This window comes from Pituophis catenifer, unplaced genomic scaffold (genome assembly GCF_029215685.1).
Source record: "Pituophis catenifer annectens isolate HBS135680 unplaced genomic scaffold, rPitCat1.0.hap2 SCAF_3, whole genome shotgun sequence".
Lineage (NCBI taxonomy): Eukaryota > Metazoa > Chordata > Lepidosauria > Squamata > Colubridae > Pituophis > Pituophis catenifer.
In genome coordinates, this window is record NW_027256883.1 from 1,540,306 (window position 1) to 1,567,584 (window position 27,279).

A 27,279-nucleotide genomic window follows, 5' to 3' on the forward strand; every position below is an offset into this window, starting at 1 on the left:
TTCTCCTTTATTGGTAGTTGCAGGTCAGCAGGCAAGGAAGAGTTTTTAAGCTTTTTTTTTTTTTTAATCCAGCTACAAGAGGAAACTCCTGGCCCTGTGGGACTCGGGAACCTAGCTAGGTAGAGAGTTGATCCACCGTTACCCCTCCAGACAGCTGTGGGGGCAACATGGTTTATCCCCCCAAATCCCCCCCCCCTTTTTTGCTCCAGTCATTGTAAGGGCCTCATTGGATGCCTTGTTCCCTGTCCTCCGGCCCCCCCAAGGACCCCAAAGGCAGTTTAGCCCACCAACTGCCTCCCGCCATCCTTTAAACGCAGAACAAAATGGGGTGTGGGCTCCAGAGAAATCCCCCCCTTCCCTGTGGATTTGGGTGAAGAGGAAAGAAAAGAGACCCCACCCCAATCGCTTAAACAGCACCATTTCTGGCTCACTGAGTGATTTTACGTTAAATATGGCGAGTTGCTCCTTATTCAAGTTTTTCTGAACTAATTAAAGACGCCAGTCGGTCAGGCTCTGTTCCAGAAAGAGGAGGGGGCTTCCTCGAACATCCCCGTTTGCCATGCCCACCGACTGCGGGCACGACGGCCGTCCTGTGCTTGCCCGCCTGGGCACCCGGGCATCTTCCAGGCCCTTTGCTCAGGCGTGCAGGAGCTCGTAGAGTCCCTCCTGCTCTTCGCTGGGCTTCAGGAAGCCGACATAAACCAGGAGTTGCAGCAAGGAGCTGGTCAGCTTCATGGAGGTGACCTGGATTCTGGGGAAGGGGGACACACGAGAGCATCGGGTGGGTGGGGGGCTTCAGCCACCTATGCTTTGGAAGGGAAGAGGGAGGTTAAAGGGCACTTTAGCACATGCAGTAGTAGTCCTCCACTTACGACCACTCACTTAGTGACCATTCAAAGTTACGACAGACCGGTAAAAGCACTCGCAACCCAGGATTAGTAGCTCTTCACTTACAACAGTTTGAGTCAGGACCGTTCAAATTTACGCTGTTACTGGAAAAAGTGACTTACGACCGTTTTTCACGCTTATGACCGTTGCATCGTCACACAGTCAGAATTCAGACGCTTGGCAACTGACTCGTATTTATGACAGTTGCGGCATCCCGGGGTCACGTGATTCCCCTTTTGCGACCTTCTGACGAGCAAAAGTCCATGGCGGAAGCCGGATTCACTTAACAACGGTGTGACTAAAGCAGTGATTCACTTAACCACGGTGTGACTAATGCAGTGATTCACTTAGCAACGGTGGCAAGAAAGGTCGTAACATGGGGCAAAACTCACTTGACCCATCATGTTCCACTTAGCCATGTTCTTGGCCTCCATTGTGGTCGTAAGTTGAGGACTAACTGTACTGAAAAGGCCAATTTTTCTCCTCATCGCCATGGTCACATGACGGCACTTTCAAATACTGGGCAACCGTCTTCATTTTTATTTAATTTTATTTTTATTTATTAAACTTCTATACCGCCCATCTCACTGTTTGGGGTGATTCTAGAGCAGGGGTGTCCAAACGTGGCCCCTTTAAGACGGGTGGACTTCAACTCCCAGAATTCCCCAGCCTGGCTGGGGAATTCTGGGAGTTGAAGTCCACCCGTCTTAAAGGGGCCACGTTTGGACATCCCTGTTCTGGGCAGCCATGTTACACCTGGTTGCAATTTATGACATTTTTGCCAGAGACTGTCAAAAGCGATCCCCAGCCATGGGTTCACTTAACGATGGCTGCGAAAAACGTCGCAAAATCAGATCCGGTTATTTGGTGACTCTCTTTACGACTCGTAGGATAGGGCTGTAACCGACAGTCTCCGTTACGGTCGTCAAGTCGAGGGCTACCTGTGCTTTTACCCTTACCTGAGAGTAAGCTCGAACACAAGGCTGTCCCAAAAAGCCCGGATCCAACGGATGAGGAAGAAGTTGGCCAACATACCCGATCTCTGGCTGACGGTGCGGCTCCAGCATTTCACCGCACTGGGGAGAGACAGACAGACGGATGGATGGATACCCTTGAGCAGGGGGCTGGACTAGAAGACCTCCAAGGTCCCTTCCAAATCTGTTATTCTGTTCTGCGGGCAAAGTCCGGGGAGGGGGCCCCAACCACAGCCTGCCCCCCCCTTTTCTCTGGCCTCTTTCCCCGTAACTCCTGCAAGGGGTAGTAGCCCCTTCCATCCATTGAGAGTTCAACCCTGGCTCCCCCATTGTGTCATGGCTGACCCCCTCTGTGGTGATGGATGGCTGGCTGGCTCGGGGATTCTGGGAATCGAAGTCCACAGGTCTTATTAAAGCCGCCATGTTGGCTTAACATATTTTTAAACATTTTAATTGGTTTGTCATTTTAAACTGGGGTCAAGTTAATATATTTTCTTTTAATTGTTTTTAATGTTTGTATTGTATGTTTTTATCTGGCTGTACACCACCCTGAGTCCCTCGGGAGAAGGTGTGGTATATAAATTTGAAATAAAATAAAATAAAATAAAATAAATAAAATAAAATAATAAAATAAAATAAAATAAAATAAAATAAAATAAAATAAAATAAAATAAAATAATAAAATAAAATAAAATAAAATAAAATAAAATAAAAAAATAAAATAAAATAATAAAATAAAAAAATAAAATAAAATAAAATAATAAAATAATAAAATAAAATAATAATAAAATAAAATAAAATAATAAAATAAAATAAAAAAATAAAATAATAAAATAAAATAAAATAAAATAAAATAAAATAAAATAAAATAAAATAAAATAAAATAAAATAAAATAAAAAAATAAAATAAAATAAATAAATGTTTGTCCAATGCCCGCTAACCCTCTCCACAACGGGTCACTTTTCCCAAGCTGGTATTGGATGGATGAAAAGCCTTCTGGGTATGGACAGCCCTCGAATTATGACCGTAATTAAACCCCACAATTGCGGTCGTTAAATCGGGACGGCTGTAGAGCGGGTCAGAACAGACCTGTTTTCGCTAACTTTTGCAGCAACTTTTGCTACGGGTCGTTCAACAAACCCGTGGTTTGCTATGGGGCAGGTTGGACGAAACTGGAAGTAAGTTTGCCGGTTTGTAGCAAACGTGTTGTAAATCGGTGTCAGGCGATCGTGGGACACTGCAAACAGCCGTAAATGCAGGCCAGGGGGTTGAACACCCAAAATGGGATCACATGACCACACGGGGAAGGAGGAGGGCAGACATTGGTACTTCCGAACCAGGTCATAAGTAGCGTTTGAGGACTCGGTCATAACTCTGAATTATCTCTAAGCGACCTGTCACAAGTTGAGGACTACTTGTAATTCTATATACAATCTTGAATACGTCCCAGAAGTCACTTCACCAAGAGAGGAATGGTTGACGTCTCATCTGCTAGTAGAAGGGATCCTTTCAAAACCAGGGAGCCTGGTTTAGCTCAACAGACAGAAGCACTGCAATTTAACACCAGCTGCCTGCAATTTCTGCTGGTTCGAATCTCGCCAGGCTCAAGGTTGACTCAGCCTTCCATCCTTTCTAAGGTAGGTAAATTGAGGACCCAGATTGTGGGGGCAATAAGCTGACTTTGTATAAAATATACAAAAGGATGAAGGCTATTGCTTAACGCACTGTAAGCCGCCCTGAGTCTCCGGAGAAGGGCGGCATATAAATCAAATTTTAAAAAAAAAATGCGAAACTTTGGAACAATATTTTTCAACTTTGACGGCTTTTAAGATGGGTGGACTTCAACTCCCAGAATTCCCCAGCCAGCGAGGGTTCACCAACATTCAGAACAGACGTGGCTAGACTTCTTTATCGCATTTTTGTAACTTCCTTAATGGACAAGGAGCTTTCTTAGTAGATAGTGGGAATGTGGTAGGCGTAATATATCTTGACTTCAGCAAAATGGTCGGCTGGGGAATTCTGGGAGTTGAAGTCCACCCATCTTAAAAGCCGCCAAGCTTTGAGAAACACAGCTTCGCCCACTGCTTATGGCTCACACCTTCTGGCCATGATGTAGTAGCGGTCCACGGGCGCCCCCAGTGCCACGTTGATGCCACGCACGGTGTTGATGTTCCGGAAGACGAGCAGCATGGAGCGGGGCAGGTTCCTGAGCACCCGCATGATGCAGTCGAAGTGGTGCTTAGCCATGTCACGCATGTAAGCCGTCTCCTCCTGGGTCATCACGTTGGACAGTGCCAGCTCCGCCATGTTGATGGGCCGCTGTAGCAGCATCTCGCAGAAGAGGAAGTAATCCTGGGCTGGGGGGGGAGGGAAAGGGGCAGTCAGGAATGGAGACCCCCACACACACACACACGCACACCAGGCCAGAAATGAAATGAGGGGCAAATGGAAATCAAGTTGCAAGCAAGGAGTCCTTGGTGCCCTCTGAGCTTGGTGGCTTTCTTGCAGACATTTCATGACCCAACAAGGTAACATTATCAGTGTCCTTCCTTCCCTTTTCTCCTTCCTTCCCTTCCCTCTTCCTTTTTCATTTTCCTTCCTTCCTTCTTTTCCTTCCTTCCTTCCCTTTTCTCCTTCCTTCCCTTCCCTCCTTCCTTCCTTTTTCATCTTCCTTCCTTCCTTTTTTCTCCTTCCTCCTTCTCCTTCCTTCCCTTCCCTTCCCTCCTTCCTTCCTTTTTCATCTTCCTTCCTTCCTTTTCTCCTTCCTTCCCTTCCCTCTTTTCATCTTCCTTCCTTTCTTTTTTCTCCTTCCTTCCTTCCTTCCTTCCCTTTTCTCCTTCCTTCCCTTCCCTTCCCTCCTTCCTTCCTTTTTCATCTTCCTTCCCTTCCTTCCTTCCTTCCTTTCCTTCCCTCCCTCTCTTTTCCTCCCTTCCCCTTGTCTCTGAGCTTGGTAGTTTTCTTGCAGTTGCTTTATTGCCCAACCAGGTAACACCATCAGTGTGCTCTGAGAAGAAACTCCATTCGTTACTAGAATTGATAATGTTACCTAGTTGGGTCATGCAATATCTGCAAGAAAACCACCAAGCTGAGAAAACACCAAGGATCCCACAACTGCCCTCTTCTTCCTCCCTCCTCCTCCTCCTCTTTGCACACCCCACTCCCTTCTAGCACTGATGATGTGACCTAGTTGGGTCATGAAACGTCTGCGAGAAAACCACTCCAAGCTCAGAGAGCACCAAGGGCCCCTCATGTCAACCCTGAGCTACTACTTTGAGTTGCAAGCAGGGCAGCCAATTCAGAAGGGAGGCGGCTTCCATCCCTCCTGATTCAGCCAGAAAAGGGGGAGCCGAGAAAAGGGGACATGAGATTTCTAGGGAGGTGTGTAACCAAACCAACGCAGCTTGATCTGAGTCATAACTGGGGGTGGGCTGGTGGAATGTGCTGTGTGGATCCAGCCAACTCGAGCAGCAAATCCCAGTTGCAGACGGCTCCACGTCCTTCCTCACCTTTTACGCCCAGCTGCTTGGAATGGAGCTGCATGGAGGCGTCGTCCCGCAGGATAATGGCGCGCCAGAGCTTACACAGAGCTTCTCGGTCCCTGGGGGAGGGCAGAGAGGAGCCGTCAGCAGGGGAGGGAAAGGGGGGGGGATGCAGCTGCAGAGCTTCATGGGGCCCAGAAGGCAGGCGCCGGAGGTAGTCCTCGAGTTATGACGGCCATTGGGAGTGGAATGTCCACTAAGTGATACAACCGTACAGCAGGACGTCATGCGATCACATTCCTTAGCGATGGCAACCCTGCGTCGCGAAGGGCCACCTCCTCACCACTTCCTCCAACGGCCCAAGTCATTGGGGGAGCTGGCAGGAAGTCGCCACTCCCAGGTGGGAGGCAAGCAGGTTAAGTACAGGTAGTCCTCGACTTACGACCACAACGGAGCCCAAAATGTCTGGCACTAAGTAAGACCATTTTTTAAGACCATTTGCCCCATTTTTCCTGCCACAGTTACTAAGAGCCTTGGTCGCGCAGCAGACTAAAGCACTGTTAAGTAACACCAGCTGCCTGCAATTACTGCGAGTTCGAATCTCACCAGGCTCAAGGTTGACTCAGCCTTCTGTCTTTCCGAGGTAGGTAAAATGAGGACCCGGTTTGTGGGGGCAATAAGCTGACTTTGTATAAAAAAAAACACCGCTTAGGGAGCCCCCAAAAGCCCTACTAAGCAGGTATATACAAAAGTATGAAGGTATTGCTTAAAGGCATTGTAAGCCGCCCTGAGTCTCCGGAGAAGGGCAGCATATAAATCGAACCAATCAATCAATCAATCAATCAATCAATCAATCAATCAATAAGCGAACCATGCCAGTTATTAAGTTAGTAACCCGGTTGCTAAGTGAATCTGGCTTCCACATAAACTTGGCTCATCAGAAGATCGCAAAAAGGGACACTGCGACCGTCATAAGTATGAGTTGCCAAGCACGTGAATTTTGATCGCGTGACCACAGGGATGTTGCGATGGTCGTAAGTGTCAAAAATGGCCATAACTCAACTTTTCTCCGTGCTGTTGTTACTTCAACAGGAGGAGTACCTGTAGCTGCTGGACACTGAGTGAGAGGCTGCTACTGGGGGAGTTCTTGTACCCCAAAGGGGATCCTCCTCCCACCTGGACACCCCCCCCCTCGCCCATGCTTACTTCTCGTGCAGGATCTCGTAGAGGCCGTGATCCAGGAGGACCAGCTGGGCTTTTCCATCCGGGCCCTTCTGCACCAGCACTGCAAGGCAGGAACGGGGGGTGAGAGCAGCCAAACTGAACAACTGCCTGGAGGGGAAGCATCTCTCTCTCCCCCCCCACCCCCCCCCACAGGAAACGCCCTGTAAAGCCCACTGTCAGACTGCGGTGCTATCTCAAAATTAAATGAATTTCCAAACTAACAATCTTTAAGGAAATCTTTAATTGAGCTCAGCCACCGGATCATGACTCCGCGCGGACAAGACTGACCTTTTGGCCCCCCCAATCCCTCCCTTTCCGATCCCCAAAACTCTGCTTTTCATTGGCTATCTTCCAAGTCATTCTTCAGACTTCTTTTCCTTGTCATTTCTCAGGAATGTCTCCCCCTCCCTTCATTTCCACGACAACGGGGCTTCAAAGGGATTTAGCAGGCAAAAGTTTCAGAGCTTATCAGCGTTGAAACGTTGACCCCCACCCTCCTTTGGGTCTGGCTCCCCATCCCTCTGGGCTCTTCCAACCGGTTGCGTGACAAGCAGAGCGAGCCAAGTTGGTGCAGGATCTCCTGTAGAATTCTCCATCCCTTCCCTTCCCACCATTTGTTCTGCCCCAAACACAACTTAACTCTCTTCCCTTTTTTCTTTCAATCCACACCCCTCTGCTCCTCTGGGGCTGACACCCCCTCCCACCCAACCCCCATTGGAAGTTCAGGCAGTGAGTTGGGGTGGGGGTGGGGGGGTGCAGTCACGAGGAATCTCAGAATTGGCCTGCACAGAGTCCCCGTTGCTCTCTTCAGCTTGGCGGTTTTCTTGCAGGCATTTCGTGACCCAACTGGATGACATCATCCATGCTATGATGATGGAACACCCCCCCCCCCCCCCGGTTCCTTTTGGCACTGATGCTGTTATCTAGTTGGGTCATGAAATATCTGCAAGAAAACATTGCCACAAAGAATGGCACAGGGCCTGGTGGCTCAGCAGACTAAGCACTGTAATTTAACGCCAGCTGTCTGCAATTACTATAAGTTTGAATCTCCCCAGGCTCAAGGTTGACTCAGCCTTCCATCCTTTCTAAGGTAGGTAAATTGAGGACCCAGATTGTGGGGGCAATAAGCTGACTTTGTATAAATATACAAAAGGATGAAGGCTATTGCTTAGCACATTGTCAGCCGGAGTCTCCGGAGAAGGGCGGCATATAAATCAAATTAAAAACAAAACAAAAAAAACTTGCCACAAAGAAGAGGGAGTCAAGCTATTCTCCAAAGCACCAGAAGGCAGGATGAGAAGCAATGGGTGGAAACTTAACCAAGGAGAGAAGCAAATCTGGAACTAAAGAACTAGAATTAACGGCCTGGAGACTAAAACATACAGTATGAAGAACGGTTGCAGGAACTGGGCATGGCCAGTCTAGAGAAAAGAAGGAGTAGGGGTGACATGATAGCAGTCTTCCAATATCTCAGGGGCTGCCACAAAGAAGAGGGAGTCAAGCTATTCTCCAAAGCACCTGAAGGCAGGACAAGAAACTATGGATGGAAACTAATCAAGGAGAGAAGCAACTTAGAACCAAGGAGAAATTTCCTGATATTTAGAATAATTAACCACAACATTTGTCTGAGTAAAGGGGGTTGGACTAGAAGACCTCCAAGGTCCCTTCCAACTTCTCTTCTGCATCCTGTCCTGTCCTCTATTCTATTCCTATTCCATTCCTATCCCTATTCATTACCACCAAGCTCAGAGAGCACCAAGGACCCCAAAGTTCAACCCTGAGCCACAAATCTCCTCCTTTATTGGAAAGGGAGCCTCTCTGCATTCAGCCTGGCCTGTTCGCACAAGCCTCTCTACCAGAGAATCCCCAGATTCACACACCAAACCACCATCAGGTCCCTGCCAGCGGAGCTGATTCCCCCAACTGGATCACCAGCTCCCAGCTCCACTCGGTCTCAGAGCTCCCACTCCTGCAGTCCACGGCTTTCCACTCAGCCTTTGGTGCTTCGGTTCCTTGGCTCTAAATATAAATTTAGGGGCCTAGTATCCCCCCCTCTCCTCAGTGAGACTCTGGGGTCACAACGTCAAATTGTAGATCACATCGTGACCCGCTGTAAACCGAGGGCATCTACCGTTTCAGGATCTGTTTTTTTGTTTCATATAAAAGACGCTGCGCTTCAATGGACATTGGTATCTGAGGACAGATCTTTATAACGTTCATTATTTCATTGTGATTTTTTAAGATCTAGGTAAAATGTTAATATATTTGGCGAGTCCATGTATGACAGGCCATAATAGGCTAAATAAAGTAAATAAATCCTTGTGTCTCCTACCGTTTCCCGGGTGGGGATCCGCGTGGATGAATCCGGTGAAGAAAATCTGCTCGGCAAACATCTTGATCATTTTCTCTGCTGGCTGCAGGGAGAGAGGAAGGAAAGGGGTCTCGGAGAGGGGAAGGAGAAGGCAAAGGCAGAAGAGCCCCCTCCCTCCCGCAGCAGGCGTCCTCGGGCCTCTCTGAGCTTGGCTGCTTTCTCGAAGACATTTCATGACCCAACTAGCTCACATCATCAGTGCTAGAAGGGAGTGGGGTGTGCAGAGAGGAAGAGGAGGAGGAGGGAGGGAGAAGAGGGCAGTTGTGGGATCCTTGGTATTCTCTGAGCTTGGTGGTTTTCTTGCAGACGTTTCATGACAAAAGTAGGTCACAGCATCAGTGCTAGAAGGGGGTGGAGTTTGCGAGGAGGAGGAGGAAGAGGAGGAGGAAGAGGAAGGAGGCCTGTGTTGTGTCTCTGACCCCCGAGCCCATCTTATCGGAGGAAGATGACTCCGAAAGTGAAGGAGAGGAGTTGGCAAGGCCTCCCTTTCCAGGAGCCTCCTCTCTGGCAATGCCTCAGGTGTCTTCTGAAGGAGAAGAGATAGGCCAGGAGCCAGGCACTTCCGAGCAGCCGCAGTTAGACAGTGACGGAGATAAGTCTTGGCTGGATCCCCGACAGCATCGGAAAGACAAAAGCGCGCAGCAGAGAAGGAGGCGTGCCAGAGATTAAGCTGAGTCATTGGACCACACCCCACAGGGGATAAAAGGGGGTGTGGTGGCCATTCAGGCTTTGTGACAGACAAAAACGGAAAGCTAGCAAGCCATTCTGCATTTCTGGAACTTTGTTATATGCTCTGCTTGGATTGATTTTTTGGACTGGACTTGACTATTCTTTAGCTTTTGTGGACTTACTCTGATGTTTGGTCGGAGGAGATAAACCTCCCTTTGTAAGTGAAGACGGTTGGCAAGCAGCCACTGGGTTGCTGCCAATTCTGTTATCAAAGGAAATTCTTGTCTGCTGGTTTATTTTAACTCTTGGTCGACTGCTGGTGTGCGTGTGTGCGACGGGGACAGACCAGCCTGTGGGGTCCTTGGTGCTTTGTGAGCTTGGCAGTTTTCCTGCAGGCGTTTTATAACCCAACTAGGCAACATCACCAGTGCTAGCCAGGAGAGAAGCGGCACAAGCAGGACTCATCCGGGCTGATGATCCCCAATCAGCCTCCCAACGGCAGTCAGGACCCACAATGATCTCCCAACCTTCTCCGTCCTTCCCCCTCTCCCCCCGGGTTCCCCCGGAGACTCACATCCTTGGGGCTCAGGCCCTGCCTCAGCAGCCCCTCCAGGTCGTTGATTTTGCAGGCCTCGTAGAAATCGGCGGTCAGGACCCGCTACGCCCAGGGAGAAAAGGAGGAGGTGGTTTAGAAAAGGCCCTGCACAACGGTCCACACAACAGCTTCTCTTACTGCCATCAGTCGCCACATTGATAAATACCACACATGAACCCCGGGGCCCCAAATTGCAACGCAGCCCCACAGCTGCATGAAATACAAGGAGTCCTTGACTTAAGACCACTTGCTTAGCATCTGTTTGAAGTTCCGATGTATGGACTTGAGGGGGGGGGTACTTATGACCCAATTTTGAACTCTTTGGGGTCGCTCGGCAATTGAGTTGCATTTGCAGTGTCCCACGTGGCTGCAAATTTACAAGAGAATTTCCTTCTGGTTTTTCAGCAAAACTCTAGCCATCACGAACCAGGGGTTCGTTTAACGGCGCCGGCAGCTGTTTTACCACCGTTGCAAAACAAAAAACAACCCACCCCCCCACATTTCCAACCATCACAACTTGCGTAATGGATACACATGGGAGATTTGGGGGAAGAGATTGAAATTGGGGGGTTTCCACCTTAGTCCAGCCTTCCCAGAGAGGTCCTGAATCCTTGGGTTTTTTTTTTTTAAGGAAGCTTTTCACATTCAGTTGCTCAAAAGGAATTTTAAGGGTTGAAACCACTTGGAGAGAGATAACAAGCTTAAGATTTTTAGGGACGACTTTAAAAGATTCCACAATGCAACTTCATTCCAGGCACGGTCTGTTAGCTGCAAAATCTCATGAATCCTTTGAAGGAGTGGCGGTATAGAAAAACAGTAAATAAATGGTTTACTGTTGAGTAAATCCGTGGTTTACTCAAGTTTATAAAGCTTTTAAAAACCATTAATGTTTAAGATGAATACTGTACATTTTTCTGGTTCCAGTCTAATAAAGGATACATACTTCTTTCAAAAATAAAAAAAGAAAAGAAAAGAAACAGTAAATAAATGCCCAGATAAATTGGAGGGGAGGAGGAGGAGAGGAGGAAGACGACTGGGCAGTCCTTGGTGCTTTCTGAGCTTGGAGGTTTTCTTGCGGACATTTCATTGCCAAACTAGATAACCTCATCAGTGCTAGAAGGGAGTGGGGGGCTTGGGGGGAGGAGGAGGAGGAGGATGACGACTGCGGGGTCCTTGGTGCTCTCTGAGCTTGGTTGTTTTCCTGCAGATCTTTCATGATCCAAACTAGGGAACATCACCGGGGCTAGGAAGGGAAAACCACATTCCCTACTAGCACTGATGATATTATGTAGGTGGGTCACAAAACGTCTGCAAGAAAACAGCTCCGAGAGCAACGAGAACAGTCCTACAGCCCTTCTCCTCCCCTCTGCAACCCCTCCTCCCTTCTAGCACTGAAGATGTTACCTAGTTTGGTAATGAAACATCTGCAGCCAAAACCACCCAGCTGAGAGAGCACCTGGGACTTCACAATAAAAGCCAACTCAGTGGTACATTGCTGGGCCATAGATTCATAATCCTCACAATGCACTTACTGTATTTTTCGGAGTATAAGACGCACCTACCTTTTTTTGGTGAGAAAAAGAAGAAAAAGAAATCCGCCTCTGCCTCCCAGCAATTTTGCCTCCTTGCAGCAAACAGCCTGCTTTACTTTCATTTTCGTTTTCAGCATAGCTTGATTAGCCCAAGGAGAAAAAAAATCTCCTCCAGCAATTTACCTCTTTGCAGCAAGCAGCAGAGCCCTGCGCAAAACAGCTGAGAGCAAAACAGCTGAGATTCGGGAGACGATCCAATCAACTTGTGCTAATTAGGTTGTGCTGAAGCTGAAAGGAGCTGTTTTTTCTTGCTGTTTGCTTGCTTAGCCACAGAAATGTTGGGCTCGATTGTGGTCATTAAGCCGAGGACTAACCTGTAATGCCTTCTTGGCTTTTCTACAAAAAAATATCTTAATTTCCGGGATTCTTGGGCACCTGTTCACCCCCTCGACCTGAGCCTGCCAGGGAAGAAGTCTCAGGTGGAGGCCTCCCTCATGGCAAAAACCCAGCCTCCAGTTGCAAAACAAGCCCGAGAACTTGGAAGAGTCCCCAGTTCGGTTTCACCAGATTCTGTGCCAGATTCCTTCGCGCTGAGAAAGCTTCAAAAGCTTCAAAGCAGGAGTGTCCAACCTTTGGCAGCTTTTAAGACTATGTTGTGGCTCCGTTGCCTGAGCCTGGGCTATCGACAGATGCAGACTCTGAGAGTGAGGGAGAGGAGTTGGCAAGGCCTCCCTCTCCAGGACCCTCCTCTCTGGCAATGCCTCCGGAGGACACCGAAGGCCAAGAGATAGGCCCAGAGCCAAGCACGTCCCCGCAGCCACAGGTGGACAGCGATGAAGGAGATAAGTGCTGGCTGGAGGCGCAGGGAGAAACGTGTGCAGCAGAGGGGAAGGCGTGCCAGAGATTAGCTGAGCCACTGGACCACACCCCACAGGGTATAAATGTGGGTGTGGTGGCCGGTTCAGTTTGTGACAAGCAAAAACTAGAACTAATCCATGATTTCTGCATTACTGGACTTTGCCTGCTTTATCGGACTGCCTTTGGATTAATCCTTGTATTGTTGAAAACTCTGCCTGTTTTATCGGAATGCTGGCAGGCTAATCTTTGTTTTGTGTGAGTAAAGTCTGAATTGGCAGCTAGCCACTGGGGTTGCTGCCAGCTTTATCTTCAAAGAGTTTTGCTGTGTGGCTTATTAACTCTGGGCCATCTGTGGGGGTGCGTGAGTGGAACAGGGACAGAACAGACTATTCATGGGGAAGGCAATTGCCATAGCCCTTAGACTTATACACCACTTCACAGGCCTTTCCAGCCCTCTCTAAGCAGTTTACACAGTCAGCCTCTTGCCTTGAGCCAGTGAGAATCAAACTCCTGGCTGTGGGCAGAGTTAGCCTGCAATCCTGCATTCTAAGAGGAAGGGAGGAAGGAAGGAAGGAAGATAGCAATTGCACTTATATATACCGCTTTACAATGCTTTCCAGCCCTCTCTAAGCGGTTTACAGAGTCAGCCTCTTGCTCCCAACAATCTGGGTCCTCATTTTACCCACCTCCGAAGGACGGAAGGCTGAGTCAACCTTGAGCCTGGTGAGATTTGAACTGCCAAATTGCAGGCAGCCAGCAGTCAGCAGAAGGAGCCGGCAGTACTGCGCTCTAACCACTGCGCCACCACGGCTCTTAGAGGTGGGATTAGAACCCAAGATTCTCCTGTTGATTGGCTCAGTGTCACCCAGCTGGCTTTCTTGCGTAGAGCGGGACTAGAACTCAGAACCTCCTAATGATTGGCCAAAGCTGCCCACCTGGCTAAGGCAGGACTTGAACTCACAATCTCTCTCTTTCTCGCTTGATGCCTTAACCACTGAGTTCAACAGTAACAAGGGCAAGCACAACTCCTGCTTTCAAAGTCCACACAGAGTCTCCTCCCCCAATGCTGCCCCCTTCCTCCGAGAGAGGGACGAAGGCCTTGGACCCCAACCAAGGGCAGCTTCCCACTCCATTCCCGTCACCCAAAGGGCCTCTCTGGGACCGTCGCCAGGGTTCCCAAACAGATGCTGGAGGATTACACAACGCTCGGTGGCTGATCTGCTCTGTTCAACATCTGGCTTCCCCAGGGGTGGGAACTGAATAACTGAACCACCGCTTCTCTGGCTGGTTGGTCATGTGACTGGGTGGGTGACATCACTCATCACACCCAGCCCCGCCTCCCGGCCACTTGCCTCAAAGGCAGAGGTAGGATTCAGCCGGTTGGGGCTCATCCCACCAACGGCTGGCCCCGCCCCTGCCCGTTTTTTCGGCCGTTTTCAGGCTGTTTTGGGGCTGTTCTAAGGCAGTTTTTCAAAAAACGGCCAAAACAGCTAGAAAACGGCCCGGAAAACAGGACGGAAAACGAGTGGGGGCGGGGCCAGCCAGTGGTGGGATTTGCCGGTTCGCCAAACTGTGCAGAATCTTAATTCTTGGTTCGGCCGAACAGGTACGAACCGGTGGCAACCCATCTCTGGGCTTCTCCTCTGCCACAGGTTGACTTCCCCCCCCCCCTTCTTATCCTGGTAGTCTTTGATGGGAGATGCCTATGGAGCTCTGTGCTTTGCCCTCTTGGAAGGGGGCCCCGGACCCACCTTGCTGCTTTTCTCCCAGTGGACGCGAGGAACCACCACGAACCGGAAGTGCTTCAGCTCCTGGGCGCAACGCTCCCCGTTGTGGCCTTCGATCTCAAAGTCCAGTTCCTGGGCCAGGGTCCCCTTCAGATCCTGGGAGGAGAGATGGCAGGAGAGGGGGGGGGGGCGGGGATCAGCCTGGCCTCCGCAGGAACACCCGGCGTGTAGGACTTAGGGTGCCAAGCACGCTGGGTACCACCCAGAGACCCATAAGCAAGGCATGGAGGCAGCATCTCTCTCCCTGGCGCATTTTGCAAACCGCCAAGAATCCTGGGCTAGAAGGCAGACTTTGGCAGCCAAGCAGGCAGTGAGAAGAGGGGCTGTTCTGCCAAGGGGGTGGGCTAGAAGACCTCCAAGGTCCCTTCCAGCCCTAGGAGCCTATGATTCCTTTGGCAAAGGGGCCTGTTGGTTTCCAGTGCGCAAGCACTCATGGGGGAGACACGGAGGGTGTGTCTCAGGAGCAGCAGGCTGAACCGGGGATATCGGCTCCGGTGGGGCTTCACCTCACCTCTAATTCCTTTCCAAAGCCTTGGAGGCATCTCCCCATAAGCTCTTCAATGCATTCCCCAAGATCCCACCACCCTTCTACTGCTTCCACCGGAGTCCAACCTTTGCTGGAGGGGGGCAGGACAGGATAGGACAGGGCATGTTTCCAGGATCCACTCTCTTCTTCTTAAAATGGGGCACACGTGACCCGGACCCCCAGGAGTCGTTGAGGGAGCAAGAAAGATGCCGAAAGGGGAACCCACCCACCCTTGTCCCTAACCTCAGACGTTCCTCATCCCTTTGGCCAGCCCTGTTCTGAACGGGCCGCGTTCTCTGGTGGGAGATAAAGAGCTTCATGGCTCCAATATGGGGCAGCCCCCTGGCCACCAGAAGTGCAAGCCAGCAAATGAATTTGGGGTGCTGCAGGGGGTCAAGGAAGTCGGCCGAGAGCAGCTCTCTCACGTCAGTGGCGAGAGATGCCGGGGCTCCTCTCTGGGCCGGAGCCCCCCCAACACGATACCTGCAAGACCCAGCTGAAGCCGAAACTGGGGTGCATCTGCTCCACGATCCACAGCAGGAATTCCAGGGTGCGGATGTCCCCGTCAAACCGGTCCCTCAGGTCGATGTACTGCACCTGCACAGGTGAGCAGGAGAGGGTGACCCCCGGGGATCGGGGCGGCCCCGGAGGAGAGTCGTAGCTCAGAGCACCGGCACGGCCTTCCCCACCCCCGAGGAAGGGAGGCTGGACCCCCCCTAGAAGTCAGAAGGGAGGAAGGGACCCTGCAGCCCTCCAACTCCCAACATCAACAGCAGCAAAGGATGCTGGGAAGTGTAGTTCAGCCATTTCCTACACCCCTCTGTAGGGATTCTCCATCCTCCAGGTGTTGATTGTCCCAATGGTGCTTTTTCAGGAGGCAACTGGACTTTTTGTTTTTTTTCTTTGAAGACCTTTTGCTTCTCATCCAAGAAGCTTCTTCAGCTCTGACTGGGGGGCGGGCAATGGAAGGATTGATACTCCTTGCAGACAGCTGGTCATTTGCATCCTTTTAATGGCCTCCTAGTGGCCTCAAGGACCCTCTAAAAGGATGCAAATGACCAACTGTCTATCCTTCCATTCCCCACCATACAGTCAGAGCTGAAGAAGCTTTTTGGATGAGAAGCGAAATGTCTTCAAAGAAAAAACCCAGGAAACTCCAGTTGCCTCCTGAAAAAGCCCCTTTGGGACTTCAGGCTGGCACATCCTCGCTTCGCCTGCCCCCTCCCTCTCCAGACCAACCTTTACGGCCACTGGGGTGCCATCATGAAGCCGAGCCCGGTGCACCTGGGCCAAACTGGCCGCCGCAATAGGCTGGTAGTCGAACTCCAGGAAGAGCTGGTCCGCCCTGGCGCTGAAGTCCTCCAGAAAGAGATCGTCCACCTGCGGCCAGGAAGGGCCAGAAGAGACGGGGAGTCAGCAAGGGCCGTGGACGGAGGGGAGGAGTCTGTGAGCCAACCCTCCCACAGGAAGGTAATCCTCAACTTACGACCAGTGTCAGGTGTCGCTCTATGCTTGCTGTGCTTAGCTGTTATGCAGTGAGAGACTGCCATGAACCGTGGGGATGGGGGATGCTTGGGAAATCGAAAGTAAATATCGTACCACCTTGAGAAGCTGCCTCAAGGTCATCCAGCTGGAAGGAGGAGGGAGCAGCATACCAAGCTGGGCTTGGGACTAACCCCTCTGAAAACGTCTTCCTGAACTTGATTGGTTGCAGTGAGGTGGGCAGCGAGGGATAGTTTGAGGGGGAGGGGAGTAGAACTTAAGGATTTTGGTGCGCGATTCCTCAGGTTTGGCTGTGCAATATTGCAATACGCTTGACTTCTAATAAAACAATAGCTTTCTCAACTCAAATGGAGCGAAGGATCCTTCCTATTTAGAGGTTTAAGTTGTGGCCGCTCGCTTAGCAAGTGTTGAAAGTTAAGACAGACCTACCTGGAGGCTGCAGGGAATCCTCAACTTACGACCGCAATGGAGCCAAAAATATCTGTTGCTAAGGGAGACAGTTTTGCCCCATTTCGCCACTTTTCTTGCCACAGTTGTTAAGTGAGTCATTAAGTTAGTACCCATGGTTGTTAAGTGAATCTAGCTCCCCACTGACTTTTGGAACATTTAAATCCAGCAACAAGATTAAAATCTAAAATGGCAAAAAGGAAATGAACGAACCGCAAGGAGCCTGGATAGCTCTGCAGACTAAGCACTGCAATTTAACACCAGCTGTCTGCAATTACTGCAAGTTCAATTCCCACCAGGCTCAAGGTTGACTCAGCCTTCCATCCTTTCTAAGGTAGGTTAAATGAGGACCCAGATTGTGGGGGTAATAAGCTGACTTTGTATAAAATATACAAAAGTATGAAGGCTATTGCTTAGCGCATTGTAAGCCGCCCTGAGTCTCCGGAGAAGGGCGGCATATAAATTAAAGCAAAAAAAAAAAAAAAAGGAACTCTGGGAAGTTTTCCTGATAGGAGAAGAGAAGCCACTTCCGTGGCTGCCAATGGGAAAACGGAAGAGCTGTCTCTTTCCTACTAAAGCTCAGCCCCCCCCCTCCACCTCTTTGGGGCAGGCGACCCAAGGAAGAGCCCCTAAAAGAGGGGGGGGACACCTGGTGACCCCCAGATCCCTGCGTGCAGCAGAAGCATCCCGTAGCTGCCCCTCCCTGCCCCGCTCACCTCCGAGTATCCCCGCCTGAGCGCCTGGTCCTCCAAGGTGCGCAGCGTGTTGACGTACTCCTGGGGCAGGATGTGGTTGAGGGCGCACAGGCCTTGGCCCAGCTTGATGTAGAGACCCCCGTTCTGGATGGCCCCGAAGACGATGCTCTCGGCCGAGCGCTGGTGGCACCTGGACACGGCAGCTACGTACTCCGGGCTGTTCTGACCACAGGGAAGACGGACGAGGAAGAGCAGGTGGTTAGATCCTTCCCAGCGGATCTCACAGGTGATGGCATGGACAGCATGACTGGCTGATCCCCTCTCCATCTCCACTCCCAAGAAGGGGAGGGGGGAAACAAGCTATCTTGGGAGATCTGTAATCTTCGAGAGGAGGAGGATTTCCGAGCTGCCAACCTTCCCTGCCTGGATTACGACGGTCATAAACCAGGGAGGGAGCTGGCTGGAGATTTGCCTCTGAATGTGCAACTTGGGAGCAATATCTCCTCCTCCTCCTCTTCCGTGGCTATGGATGCCTCTCCTCCTAAGCAAATAGGTGCTTAGACCAACACATATATCATGCCACACCATTAGAGGGTAAGCAACCACATTTATGACAGCTGCAGCGTCCTGGGGAGGGGGGAGGTCACCTGATCCCCTTTTACTCACTTTGTGACAAGAAAAGTCGAGGGGAAAGGGAAGCCAGATTCACTTAACAACCCATGTTACTATCCATTATTGGCTATCCATGGAATAGGACAGGTAGTCCTTGACTTACGACCGTTCGTTCAGTGACCGTTCGAAGTTACAACGGCACTGGAAAAAAAAAAGTGAGGTATGACCATTTTTTTTCACACTTACGACCGTTGCAGCCTCCCCAGGGTCACGGGATCAAAATTCGGCTATTTGGCAACTGGTTCATAATATTATGACGGTCGCAGAGTCCCGGGGGGGTTACGTGATCCCCTTTTCACGACCTTCTGACAAGCAAAGTCGATGGGGAAACCCAATTCATTTAACGACCATGTGACTCATTCAACAACGGCCGGGATTCCCTTTTTCTTTTCTTTTTTTGCTTTGATTTATATGCCGCCCTTCTCCGGAGACTCAGGGCGGCTTACAATGCGTTAAGCAATAGCCTTCTTACTTTTGTATATTTATACAAAGTCAGCTTATTGCCCCCACAATCTGGGTCCTCAATTTACCTACCTTAGAAAGGATGGAAGGCTGAGTCAACCTTGAGCCTGGGGAGATTTGAACTTGCAGTAATTGCAGGCAGCTGATGTTAATAACAGTGCTTTAGTCCACTGTACTACAGGCTCTTTATACTTTATACAAAATATACTTTTGTATATTTATACAAAGTCAGCTTATTGCCCCCACTAACTGGGTCCTCAATTTACCTACCTTAGAAAGGATGGAAGGCTGAGTCAACCTAGAGCCTGGTGAGATTTGAACTTGCAGTAATTGCAGGCAGCTGATGTTAATAACAGTGCTTTAGTCCACTGTACTACAGGCTCTTTATACTTTATACAAAATATACTTTTGTATATTTATACAAAGTCAGCTTATTGCCCCCACTAACTGGGTCCTCAATTTACCTACCTTAGAAAGGATGGAAGGCTGAGTCAACCTTGAGCCTGGGGAGATTTGAACTTGCAGTAATTGCAGGCAGCTGATGTTAATAACAGTGCTTTAGTCCACTGTACTACAGGCTCTTTATACTTTATACAAAATATACTTTTGTATATTCATACAAAGTCAGCTTATTGCCCCCACTAACTGGGTCCTCAATTTACCTACCTTAGAAAGGATGGAAGGCTGAGTCAACCTTGAGCCTGGTGAGATTCGAACTTACAGTAATTGCAGACAGCTGGTGTTAATCACAATGCTATCAGTCTGCTGAGCCACCAGGCCCATTTTAACAAAGTTGGCAAGAAAGCGCGTAAAATGGGGCAAAACTCAAGACACTTAATAAGTGTCTTGCTTAGCAATGGAAACTTGGGGTTCAATTGTGGTCGTACGTTGAGGACCACCTGCAGATTTAATTTCCAGGCCTCCCTTTCATTTTTCATTTCTGACACCATGTTGTTGTGGTCTTTCCTACATTAATAAGGAGGTCCCTATTCTTCGTTGCCTCGCATCATTCCTCTAAGTCTAACCTTTTCTGCAAATCATTTCTTAGACAAAGAAAGAACGTAAGTACAGGTAGTCCTCAACTTACAGCAATTCGCTTAGTGACAGTTCGAAATTACAACGGCCCTGAAAAAAGTGACTTACGACCATTTTTCACACTTACGACCATTGCAGTATCCCCCCCGGTCATGCAAGACGCTTGGTGACCGATTCATATTTGTGATGGTCGCAGCGTCCCGTAATGGGGGGGGGGTGTCACATGATCCCCTTTTTGTGACTTTCTGACCAGCAAAGTCGATGGGGGGAAACCCGATTCATTTAACGACCATGTGACTCATTCAGGGATTCCCTTAATGAAGGCGGCAGGAAAAGTCGTAAAACGGGGCCAAACTCACCTAACAAATTTCTCACTTAGCAACGTAAATTCCGGGCTCCGTTGTGGTCGTAAGTCGAGGATTATCTGTACCCAGATCTATTTCTGGCTTTTGAACTCTGCTGCAACCTGGACTGTACTCTCTTGTGAAATACTGCACTGTATTTCACAAGACCCGTTTGCCAAAGCTTGACAAGCAACTGTACCTCGTCCAGGCCTCTCAAGACGATATGGCTGGTCCACCAGTAATCGAAGGAGATCTGGATTCCCAGCCGCAGGGACCTTGGGGAAGAGAGAAGCCGGGATGAGGACTGTCCCTTCAGTCCACCTGCTCAGTGCCCACCCTGGGCCGGGGGGAGAGGGGGGTGTTTGGAAAGTGCCTGGGTCAGAGATGTCTGGGAGGCAGGAGGTCAGGCCCAGAGAGTTTCTGGCTTCCTTAGTACAGCTGGGGGGGTGGTCATGAAGTCCTCTAGAGCAGGGGCCTCCAACCTGGGCAACTTTAAGCCTGGCGGACTTCAACTCCCAGAATTCCCCAGCCAGCAAAGCTGGGAGTTGAAGTCCGCCAGGCTTAAAGTTGCCAAGGTTGGAGGCCCTGGCTGGGGAATTCTGGGAGTTGAAGTCCGCCAGGCTTAAAGTAGCCAAGTTGGAGGCCCTGGCTGGGGAATTCTGGGAGTTGAAGTCCGCCAGGCTTAAAGTTGCCCAGGTTGGAGGCCCTGGCTGGGGAATTCTGGGAGTTGAAGTCCCCCAGGCTTAAAGTTGCCAAGGTTGGAGGCCCTGGCTGGGGAATTCTGGGAGTTGAAGTCCGCCAGGCTTAAAGTTGCCCAGGTTGGAGGCCCTGGCTGGGGAATTCTGGGAGTTGAAGTCCCCCAGGCTTAAAGTTGCCCAGGTTGGAGGCCCTGGCTGGGGAATTCTGGGAGCTGAAGTCCGCCAGGCTTAAAGTTGCCCAGGTTGGAGGCCCTGGCTGGGGAATTCTGGGAGTTGAAGTCCGCCAGGCTTAAAGTTGCCCAGGTTGGAGGCCCTGGCTGGGGAATTCTGGGAGCTGAAGTCCGCCAGGCTTAAAGTTGCCCAGGTTGGAGGCCCTGGCTGGGGAATTCTGGGAGCTGAAGTCCGCCAGGCTTAAAGTTGCCCAGGTTGGAGGCCCTGGCTGGGGAATTCTGGGAGCTGAAGTCCGCCAGGCTTAAAGTTGCCCAGGTTGGAGGCCCTGGCTGGGGAATTCTGGGAGCTGAAGTCCGCCAGGCTTAAAGTTGCCCAGGTTGGAGGCCCTGGCTGGGGAATTCTGGGAGCTGAAGTCCGCCAGGCTTAAAGTTGCCCAGGTTGGAGGCCCTGGCTGGGGAATTCTGGGAGTTGAAGTCCGCCAGGCTTAAAGTTGCCAAGTTGGGAGACCATTGCTCTAGACCAGGAGTTTCAAACCTTTCCCGATCGGTTGATTGGCGGAGAGGGATGGTTTAGCACATGTGTGCTACTTTCACCACTGCAGCTTCAGGTGCAACACGCATGCTCAGGGTCACCGCTTCCGTGGCCCGATTCTGAACGGGCTGCAGACATGCACCGGGCCACGTACCCAGGGTTGAGAACCCCTGCTCTAGAACTCCTACCCGCTGCTGGTGGACCCACAGAAAACCTGCAACATCTTGCAGTGATGGCTGGGCTGGGCTGGGCTGGGCTGTGTAAGGAGGGAGTTGGGACCCTCCTTTCTCCACCCCACCTCCCTCCCCAGGAAAGGGCCGTGGAGGCCTTCCAACAGCCACCCCACCTGACAAAGCGCACTGCGCCGCCGGCCACCAACCGCATCTTCCTCTGGTTCTGCTTCCCTGCCAAGCCGTAGTAGATGCCCGTTGCCAGGGGAAGGGCCACCGCTGTTCCCAGAAGGGTCCTCTTCAGCAGCCCCCTCTGTCCGGTAGAGCTACAGGGCGGGCGAGAAAGACGACTGTGAAAGAAGCGGAGAGGACACACACACACACACACCCTGCATCTCTTCCTGGCAGCCCCAAGCGTTTGAGACCCAAGGGCTGCCGTGTGTGTGAACACCCGTCATTCGCTCCCGCTCCCGCTCCTGTCCACCTAGCAATCTGAAAAGGATGCAAACCTTAAATAGGTCCCACTTTGGTGGGCTCATTAATGGGGGACATGGAAGGAGACCCCCCCAAACGGGTTGTCCCCTGGGTAACAGTGATGTCACCGGCTAATCCTTTCAAACCGGAAGCGTTCCGGTGCTTCCAACACGGGAAGTAGTAATACAGGGTAGTCCTCGACTTACGACCACAACCGAGCCAAAAAATTTCCCTTGCTAAGTGAGACATTTGCTAAGTGGGCTTTGCCCCGTTTTGTGACCTTTCTTGCCACCACTGTTAAGTGAATCACTGCAAGTTGGTAAGTTAGCAACCTGGTTGTTAAGCGAATCTGGCTTCCCCGTTGACTTTGGTCATCACAAAAGGGGGATCATGTGACCCCCCCCACAACGGTCATTAATACGAGTCAGTTGCCAAGCGTCTGAATTTTGGTCACCTGACCGTGGGGGGATGCTGCAAAGGTGGCAACTGCGAAAAAGGGATATTTTTAGTGCTGTTGTGGATTCAAATGGTCACTAAACGAACCGCTATAAGTCAAGGACTCCCTGCAGTAGCCCAAAGGACCCAACCCCAACCAGCCCCAAAGGCTCCCTGGGCCACGAGGAGGAAGCCTGGCGTGGCCCAAGTCAGCCTTGAGCAAGCGCAGCTACCTGGCCGACTGGGCCTCGGAGCGCCACCGACAGGGCGGAGAGACCATCCAGGGGCTCCTCTTGCGCTGAAGCAGATGCCGGTGGAAGCGGCACACCTGGAGCTGCAGGAAAGCAGAAAGGGGGGAGTGGAAGAGAAAATCAGCCTGAAGGAAGAAGATCCACTTCCGGGAAGCTCAAGTGGCCGTCATTGTGGAGGAGAGAGGTAGTACTGAAGGTCACGAGATGGGGCACTGGGGGTCAGCCCTGCCTTCCCCTTATGGAAGCTGAGGAAGGGGGCAGAGCTGGGATGGGGGAAGCACAGGTGCCAAGCAGACGTTTCAGCAGCTCCTCCGAATGGGAAGGAGAATAGAACAAGAACAAGAACAGGGACGAGACGAGAATAGAATAGAATTAGAATAGAATAGAATAGAATAGAATAGAATAGAATAGAATAGAATAGAATAGAATAGAATAGAATAGAATAGAATAGGACTACCTGTATATTTTATTTATCATGAGATGGGTGGCTGAGATACATAGTTAGATGATAGATAGATGATAGATTAAAGATGATAGACAGATGATGATGATAGATAGATAGAATTGTGAATGGAATGGAATGGAATGGAATGGAATGGAATGGAATGGAATGGAATAGAATAGAATAGAATAGAATAGAATAGAATAGAATAGAATAGAATAGAATAGAATAGAATAGAATAGAATAGAATAGAATAGAATAGAAGCATCGAAGGGACTGTAAGCGAGTCACCTGTAACCAAAGTAAGCTCTAATAAAGATTTGCCCTCCCAAGAAAAAATCTTTTTTTTTATTTTACAAATCCATCAAGGAGAAAAAAGAGAAGAGAAGAGAAGAGAAGAGAAGAGAAGAGAAGAGAAGAGAAGAGAAAATAACAGAGAATAGAATAGAACAGAACAGAAATTACAATAGAATAGAGTAGAATAGGCAATAGACAGAATAGAATTTAGAATAGAACAGAATAGAACAAATAAGAGAATGAACAAGAGAATAAATAGAAGAGAATAGACAGATGGACAGGACAGGAGAACTGAATATAGAAGGCAGAGTAGAGAGTCTGGAATGGGACGGGACAGAGAACAGGACATTTTATTTGGCCAAGTGTAGTTAAAAGACACAAGGAATTTGTCTCCGGTAGTGAAGCAATCAGTGTACTTGCAAAGCAACAGAGAAAATCATAATCATAATCATAATAATAATATGGTGATGCACAGATTGAAGATAAGCAGCAAGAAAAAAATCACAAAGTACCGGGACTTGCAAATTGAAGTTGAGCGACTGTGGAAAAAGAAATCGTGTGTTGTCCCGATTGTAATTGGAGCCCTCGGAGCAATACCCAAAGGGCTACCCCGCTATTTAGAAATTCTAAATTTGCCGGACTTGAACATTTTGACTCTACAAAAAAACCACCTTACTCGGAACAGCTTACATCCTCCGACGATACCTTAACCGTTCCTAGGTCCTGGGTTAGGACTCGAGCTGCTGAGCTATTAACCAGCCTCAAAGGCTGTGAATCTCACTAAAGATTAAATAATAATATAATAATAATAATAATAATAATAATAATAATAATAATAATAATAATAATAATAATAAAAAGCACCTTACTCGGAACAGCTTACATCCTCCGACGATACCTTAACAGTTCCTAGGTCCTTGGTTAGGACTCAAGCTGCTGAGCTATTAACCAGCCTCAAAGGCTGTGAATCTCACTAAAGATTAACCAATAATAATATCAAAGCATGCAACCAGTAGAAGGGGGAAAGAAGAGATAAGGAAAGGATAAATAACACTGCAGTTCTCTCTGTGGGTTATCTGAGAACCCCCACAGGTGCCCCAACCTACCCTGGCTGAGAAGGGCACAGCAAAGGGGGGGGCTTTAACATCTCCTCTGCAATGGATGGGGGTTGGGGTGGAAGACCCCCCCACACACTGGAAGCCCCGAGGGGGGACACGGCCTGGAGAGAGGCCAAACGGAGGGAAGAAATGAGGACATCTCCTCGCCCAGCTCTGCCTCCAGCCCCCGGAGAGGAGCTCCTGCAGCTGGCAAGCAGGGCAGAGCCTTGACCCGCTGTTCCAGCCCGGAGGGGGCTGCCAAGGTCTTGGCGTGGGTGGGGGCCTTATCGCGGAGGACATCTGCCGGACAGCTCCACAGGAGCAGACGGGGTCAAGGAGGAAAGGCTGCAGAACAAAGTGGCCTCTCCGGGAGGGCTCCTTGGGGCTCTCTCAGCTGGGAGGCTTTCCTGCCTGCAGAGCTTTCCTTACCCAAACTAGGTAACATCACAGCACTTCTGTCGGCCAGGAAAACACCCAGCTCAGAGAACACCAAGGACCATCCCGTCCCTCCCTCCCTCCTTCCTTCCTTCGTTCCTCCCTCCCTCCCTCCCTCTCTCTCTCTCTCTCTCTTCTGGGGTCAGCACACTCCTTACAAGCACTAATCCTGTTCCCTAGTTGGGTCATGAAACATCTGCAAGGAAACCACCCAGCCCAGAGAGCACCCAGCCCCCCCCCTTTCAACCCTGAAATGCTACGAATCGTCTCTTTCCCGATTGCCTCTCCCTTCCTTAGGAAGCAGCGCCTGAGCCCGAAGCAAGAAACGCAGAGCCAGGTGCTCTTAGTAGAAGACACGCCTGGCAACTGACAGCCCCAATCTGCCACTCTTGAGCAAAGGTTGGCCTGGAACGGGTTTCCAGAGCCCAGGAAAAGGCACCGCTGCCCTTCTACGCTGAGGGACAGGAAGGCTTGCCCCCTCCACCCCTCAGGGAGCATGTGAGAGGTCTAACTCCCACCGCCCAAGGGAAAGGCCACGGGTACCCTCTCCGAAGCCCAGGCCGGGGATCCAGGAGGAGAAAGGGTCCCTCTGGGCCTCACTAGGCTAACACACACACACACACACACACACACACACACACACACACGCACACACAATCTCAACACTGCCATGGGAGGCCCAGGGAGCTTTATGCCAGCCTGGGAAAGAAAGTGCTGTGCTGGAAGAAGAGCCGGTCCAGGAGGAGCTATGGAAACTGGGGGGCAAGGAGGGGGTGGGTTGGGGGCTGCACAGCTATCCTTGGCTCAGGGCTCCCCAGGCTTTGTGCAAAAGGGGCTTGGAGACACCCACCCCCATGGGAATACCTTGTGTGTGTGTGGGAATGTCAAGCAGATGGTGGCAGCTTCAATCTAATTATGCTGAATGGGCCACACACAGGGACACTTGGCATGCCCATTTGAAAGGAGGAGGAGGGAAGGAAGGGGGGGCACTCCTGGCAGAGAGGAGGGGTCCAGGGGGCTCCATGCTCCGCACAGCCAAAGCCTGGCTGTCATAATCTGAACCCAAGCCAGCCCAGGCTCCTCCATGGGGCCCACCCAGGTGGAGAAAGAGAGAGAGGCGGAGGTGTCTGTTCTGGCAGTCCCGATGCCAGCCTGGCACCCGGAGCCCGCTTTCGGAAGCCCTGCCAGCCGGCCACCTGCAAGGATGGAAGGCAGAGGGAGTGGATGATGGGTGGCGGGCTGAGGCACATGGGTTTCCCAATAGGCAACCCCCACCTTGGGCACCTGCGAGGGGGGAGGGGGAAACCCCCCCCCATCAGGGCGTCCCCTCCAAAGCACAGCTGGGATGGGCGTGTGGGCAGAGGAAGAAGATTCCCCAGGGATGAATGGGAAGCCCAGCCCAACCCTGGGGAGGGGGAGGGGGGGAGACACCCCATTGTGCAAAGTGGGGGGAGGGCAGCCCCAGGTGGGGAGGATCCCCCTCCTCCCAGAAGGCCTCAGGGGCAAAGGACCCCCCCGCCACAAGCAAGGAGGGTAAGGGAGGGGCAGGGAGACCCCCTCCCCGGAGACCCCCACCCTCCACCCCCAACAATGGAGGGGGGGGCTGCTGAGGACCATTTCTGTGGGGTGGCAAGAAGCCCCCCCACTCCCACCCAGGCAGGCAGGGAGGGGCAAGGATTCCCAGAGACCCCCGCCCACCCCCCCACCTCATTCCCAGCAATGGAGGGCGGGGGGGGGCTTCTCTGGGAAGCCAAGAACCCATGGGGGGGGAAGGGGGGGAGGTCACGACCTCCGGGCGGGGGGCTCAGAGAAGACCCTCCCCTCCCCCCTTCGCTCGCCTCCCCCACGGGGAGGAGCGGACCCCCCTCCCCGAAGGACCCCCCCCAAGCGCCTAGGGCCCCCGGGGGTCTCCTGGGAAGAGAGTCCGCGGGGGAAGGAAGCGGGCGGGGGTCTCACCGTCCGCCGCAGCTCCATCGCGGCTTCTCCTCACGCCCCTCAGCCCAGCGTGGATGCCCCGCCCTCCCGCGCGCGAGGCGGAGCGCCCCGATTGGCCGCCCGATCGGAGGCCCCGCCCGCCCCGCCGCCCATTGGCCCGCCTCGCGGAGCAGGAGCCTCGAGGGGAAGCCCCGCCTCTTGGGCCGCTGTGGGCGGGGCGGACGGCGAGTGCTTGAGGGGAAGGAGGAGGAGCTTGCGGGGCTCCTCCCCCTGCCAGCCTT

General features: G+C 51.2%; 1 protein-coding gene across 1 annotated transcript; it reads right to left on the reverse strand.

The window, feature by feature from the left end:
- Window positions 1–27,077, reverse strand: ADCK5 (aarF domain containing kinase 5). Its single transcript, XM_070941932.1, has 15 exons — window positions 27,020–27,077; window positions 22,775–22,875; window positions 21,809–21,958; window positions 20,262–20,337; window positions 17,571–17,771; window positions 16,144–16,284; window positions 15,388–15,501; window positions 14,343–14,474; window positions 10,181–10,264; window positions 8,899–8,980; window positions 6,549–6,627; window positions 5,370–5,461; window positions 3,962–4,220; window positions 1,848–1,964; window positions 1–751 (listed from the first exon to the last, which is right to left on the reverse strand). Exons 1-15 carry the CDS (start codon window positions 27,035–27,037, stop codon window positions 637–639), a joined length of 1,761 nt encoding a protein of 586 aa, XP_070798033.1. The 5' UTR covers window positions 27,038–27,077; the 3' UTR covers window positions 1–636.
- Window positions 27,078–27,279: the final 202 nt, after the last annotated feature.

Coding starts and splice junctions, on each gene's coding strand:
- ADCK5 (XM_070941932.1), bottom strand. Junction 20,338..21,808: donor GGCGCAGTGCGCTTTGTCAG/GTGGGGTGGCTG, acceptor CTCTTCCCCAAG/GTCCCTGCGGCTGGGAATCC. Junction 5,462..6,548: donor TACGAGATCCTGCACGAGAA/GTAAGCATGGGC, acceptor GCCCTCCCCCAG/GGACCGAGAAGCTCTGTGTA.